Here is a 5,569-nt window from a genome sequence, read left to right as displayed (position 1 = left end):
AAATTTTATTATTTTATCATTCTACTTTCAAAATTCTTATTGTTTTTCCATGATTGTTTGGGTTTTTGTGTAAATTTAATAAAATACACTATCATTTTAAGTACAATTTTATAATAGAAACAAAAAAAGATTATGAAAATCATATTTCATACATTTTCACGAATATACTTTCATAATCTTTCATTTTTTATATAATTTTTTTTTTCGAATTTTAGTATTGAATTTTTATAGTTTACACATCTTAACAATATACTTTGATTTACTAGTTGTCAACACATGTAATATACTGGTTTCTAACCTAACAAACTTATAAACAAAAAATAAATCTATTTTGAGGGTCGTATTAATACATATTACTCCACCATTTATGCATTCTAATACATGCATATAGTCACACAGTTGATATGAGATCCTACTTAACACATATATGTGTTTTAATATTACGCGAGAGACCATTCATTCCAAAGCACATATTTAAGCTCGGAAATGTGGTTTGCGGGCAACGTTATACTAATTGTCATTCCATCGGATGTATCTTTTCGTGCTGGAAAAACCAACACGACACCTTCCTCTCCAACACCATCAATATCACAGTTTACATAAATGGGTGTATTTCCTTTTATATCGAGCTCATAAAATGGGGCATCACTTAGATCAATAAAAGTCAAATTTGCTCCATATATTAGAAAATCTGGTAATTCATTATCAGGTTTCATTGCTTCCTCAATATTACTTCTCTCATCCACGCCTTGGTTCAAGATGAGCATCCCGAGTTCCATTAGAGAGGATTCTTTAACAGAAATGTTTGTTTTAACCACTTTTATCGACTGAGCTTTATTTGTCATAACCCCTTCGAATGAAAATTTTGAGTCTCTCTTACATATAGTCACCATGTTCACTTCGGATTCATGTTTAGCTTTCGCAACACATTGCCAAACAATAGTGCAAATCAACTCGAAAGTGGGAAAGTGTTGGTTGTCTTTACCTCCACATAGCTTTGTTTGCAAACGGATAAATTCAGGAGAAGAAATATAAAAAGAATATGTTTCGAGCTTTGTATTATCTGGCGTGGTCCAATGATCACCCACTGGTCCTACCCGTTTTACAGCAAGCGGATCCTTTGTTGGGTTTTTCGGATTATGGTTCTCCTTCGTTGAATGTTCCATGCGTAATGGTTGCATTGGGAAATGACGCTTTGTGATTTGGCCCCATATGTTCGTATAGTTTACAGCAGAAAAAACATCTCCAAGTATATGAGCCCAACTAAACCCAATAGATATCCCTCCACATTTAAACTTGGTTAACTGCATCATATCAAATACAGTTATATAATGTGTATTTATATAACAATCTTTTATATACTTATAGTTTATATATAAACTAGTTTTTGTTATTAAATGTGCAAGCTTTAATTTGTCCGAATTTTAGACCAAAATATGCAACTTAGAAACCGGCGGTTGGGTACTTTATTATGTGGCTCGACTTAAATGCTTTATGTAACAATGCTTAGCATTTTGTTAATATATAGATAATAATGTTTTATTCATAAACCCATTTATGCAACAATATTATATCTACCCTTTCAACATTTTTAGATCATAAGCCACATTTTGTATAAAACACCTCAACACTTTTAGAAACAGTTATAAAAGATTTTTGCATAATAACATTTGAAAGGACCACATTTGGGTGCTTGACGCTGCCCAAAGAAGTGAGATGAATTGAAACCCCTTTTTTAATTAAAATTTCAATAATATTATAACAAACTAAGAAAGTGACAACAAATCCTTCAAAATTTTGAGGACAGCCAATACTAGTGACATAATTCAAATAATTTTTAAAAATACTTAACAGTAACGTCTTAGCATGTACTGACAGAGAGCTCTTCCTACCTAAATTGTTACCTTTGGTGCCACCTTTATATGTGTGTCAAATCATCTTAAATAATTTATTTTAAAAGTAAATATTAACAATTAGTTGACAGACTCATGTATTATATGAGTTTATTAAAATATATATATATATATATATATATATATATATATATATATATATATATATATATATATATATATATATATATATGAACGGATAAAAATTAAAAAAAAAATTAATTTATAAGAAAAATTAAAATATTTATGAAAACTGAAATGTTTACTTATCTTTTAAATTTAAATAAATAAAGAAGTAAAAGAATTTGATTCAATTAGAAATTCAAGATTAAAAGAAAAGTTGCATTAATAAATTAAATATATATTTATTATTATATTTATTACATTTAATTATTATATGAAATTTAATAAAATAGAAAAAAATCACAAAATAACACATCAATATAATTTAGTCTAAATTAATCATAAAATGACATGTAACATATACAATATATATATATATATATATATATATATATATATATATATATATATATATATATATATATATATATATATATAAAAAGATTACAAATAATAAAATTATTTTCATTTATTAAAAAATACTAAATAAATCAACATATGAAATTTTACTTATCTACTATTAGGTTCAAGCAAAATAAATATTAATAATCTACATCAAAAATAGTTATTTACAATTGAAGTGGATTGGTTTTGGATCAATAGAAAAAGATTAGATTCTAATAAATGTTGTTTTTGAGATTTATGTTTAGCATAATTACCCTTCTTTATTTTAAGGATGAATTTTGTATTTGTCTTTTTAAAAAATCAAAATATTATATTTGTTATGTCTAATTTGTAAATAACATAATCAATTTCTAGAACAGTAACATCAATGTCAGAATTAACATTTACTTATAACGTTTTTGTCAATATTTTTTTTAATTTTAAAATTATTATATATATTTAAAAATAATAAATTATATGAAACGAGTTTTTAAAATATTTCATAAAGATGTGGCTAATTTAGTTAATTTTATAAACAGTTTCTAAAAATGGTTACTAATTGAAGATAAATTACGTTAATTTCTGAGTATTTTGTTCGATAAATTAACTACGACAAATGGTGTTATAGAGAAAAAATGTAGGTTCGCTACAGGAGATGCACTTGACGTTTCACTCTTTTGCCTCTGGATTCATGACATTACTTTGTTTAGAATCTAAAGTTTTGATCAAATCTGTCTCTAACATTTTGCTTTATTTAATTGCTGTTTCTATGTCTTGTTATTTAAATACTCATGAATAGGTATTATCTTTTATTTTTGAGGTTGAATGTGTAGTTTGGTTTGAGAAATATATGAAGTTAAAAGTATTCTAAAAAATATACAAGATTTTGTGGATACATGCATGGAGGCTATGGTTTAATTTTATTTAACTTAATCATCCATGTACGAGTAACGCTACAAGACTAGCTAGATGCTATCAGTATTATTCAGTTTACTGCTGGTTCGTTATATATTTTAGTTCATTAGAATTAACTTTTGTTTTGAAGTTTTATTTTTGTTAACTTTTGGTGGTTAATCCCTTAAGTGTATATATTTATAACCATATACGATATTATCAAATTTATTGTGTGTATTATATATATAGTAGGGTTTTTAGTTACTTTTAGAATCATTAAAATTATTATTTATATTATAAGATATGATACGTGTTAAAACATAACAAACTAGATAGATACCTTAGAATTGTAGGTTATATATCGAACGCTTTTAATTACATCAGCGTATAGATGATGAATTTTCTTTAGAACCTCATATATCTTTTATCAGACATTTGAATATTTGTATTTATAATGGTTTACATATGTAATAAACATGAAAAACGTGTTTGTCATGCAAAGATAACAAACGTAACATACACACCATGCTAAGTTCTAATTTTTTAATTATTAAGGAGCTGACGATCGAGACATGTCACTGGTCGTTTTGAAACATAAAATGTAGTTTAGCTGTTGAAGTTGTTGAAATTTTCTAAAGATGATAGAGTCCCGTTTTTACTTACCATGTTGTAAACTACTAACCATGCAGGAACTGGTTTTACAAAAATATTGTAAAGATCAAGAAACAAACCTGGAATAAAACTAGTGGAGAGAAAAGCAAGTCGGGACCAAGGACTTGGTTAGAAACAAGAAGCTTGTGTCTGGAGTCATCTTTTGACTCAAGCCACTCATCGAGAGTCAGTTTGCACCGAGCCTCAATGAATCGCACCCCACAGTCGTTGCACTTGATGTAGGGCCGACCTGAATCGTGCCTCCTGAGCCGGCCACAAGCGATATACCCATAGTTCAACCAGTAGAACATAGGCTCTTTAATATCCATGATAGCTAACCCTTCAAACACTTCGCTTCTGAAATAGTAAACGTTTCGGATGTAGTGAAGCTTCATGGCTAAGTCCATGCCATTTAGTTCTTGAGCTGCACCTTGACCAGTTATGTATCCCGGTCCAATCGATGATAACTTAATGTCACAGACAGGGCTTTCGTCTTTAGAGAATACCATTGTCTATTTTGTTGATAGAGAGAAGGAGAAGAGAGAAGTTTCAATGAGGAGTTTGATTCAATGGTTGTCTATAAATAGACCAAAACTAGACACTCTTATGTGTATTTTTTTCTTATTTTTACAGGGTTATGGTTGTAATGAAAAAATAAAGATACGATAAAGATAGTACAAAATAAGTTATCTCTAACATACATCTAAAACGTTTTTTTCTAAAACACCTGATATGTTTATTTGATGTGCATGCTAAAAACAATCATGCTTCATATCATAAACATTGTAAATGCTCAATGATTCAAATTAATTAAGTCAAAAACTATTAAAGGTACATGGATAAAAGCAGGGGCAGATTCAAGGGGTACCCCGGGATACCCTTCAAAAAAATTTCGATAGTGTGATTTAAAAAAAAAAAAATCGTTGTATATAGTGTATATATTTGCATCCCTTCACTTATAAGTATAGAAAAATAACGAGTCTACCGGTTAAGGTGTTAAATTATTGAAATGAAGGTCTAATGATTAATTCGTGCTCCTTACAAATCTTTTTCTTACATTACTTTTATTTTTCCAACTATACTATTTTTTTTATTATTTTCCGAGCTTTTTTATCCCACATCATCAAACATATGCTTCATTTGATATTTACTTTGATTCTCACATCGATTCATGTATCAAAATATACTTCAACTTAATGTTTATATAACAACACTTGAAGTTAGCTAATGATTCGATTATGGTTTGAGTTTAAAACCAAAACCAAATCTGAAAACCCAAGTACAAACTGATAACCAATGGGTTTGGGTTCCATTCGCTTTCAAAACTGAGGTTGTTGGTTTTAGGTTCGGTTTTAGGTCCTGCCCCACGCTCAGCGGTTGCAGTGATACCCTTGAAAAAAAATTGAGAAACCCCTATGCATTGAGTTTGGCTCCGCCACTAGAAATCTTTATTTTCTCAGTTATTCTATACCACATCTCCAAACACATGTAAACTTAGTTATTTTTAGCTATTCTATACCAAATCGGAAAACCCAAGTACAAATTGAAAACCAATGGGTTTGGGTTCCGTTCGGTTTCAAAACTGAAGGTGTGAAGTAACCATGCAAATTACTTGGTACCCTTAA

The 5,569-nt window shown here is 28.7% G+C and overlaps 1 protein-coding gene across 1 annotated transcript; it reads right to left on the bottom strand.

The window, feature by feature from the left end:
• Positions 1–231: 231 nt before the first annotated feature.
• LOC145031267 (protein ECERIFERUM 26-like) lies at positions 232–4,517 on the bottom strand. Its single transcript, XM_078979792.1, has 2 exons — positions 4,025–4,517; positions 232–1,304 (listed from the first exon to the last, which is right to left on the bottom strand). The coding sequence occupies exons 1-2, from the start codon at positions 4,451–4,453 to the stop codon at positions 441–443; spliced, it is 1,293 nt and encodes a 430-aa protein (XP_078835918.1). The 5' UTR covers positions 4,454–4,517; the 3' UTR covers positions 232–440.
• Positions 4,518–5,569: the final 1,052 nt, after the last annotated feature.

Source organism: Lactuca saligna, chromosome 2 (genome assembly GCF_052625555.1).
Source record: "Lactuca saligna cultivar CGN05327 chromosome 2, ASM5262555v1, whole genome shotgun sequence".
Classification (NCBI taxonomy): Eukaryota; Viridiplantae; Streptophyta; class Magnoliopsida; order Asterales; family Asteraceae; genus Lactuca; species Lactuca saligna.
Note: the sequence above shows the minus strand (reverse complement) of the source record. Positions and strands in the feature narration are given on the sequence as shown.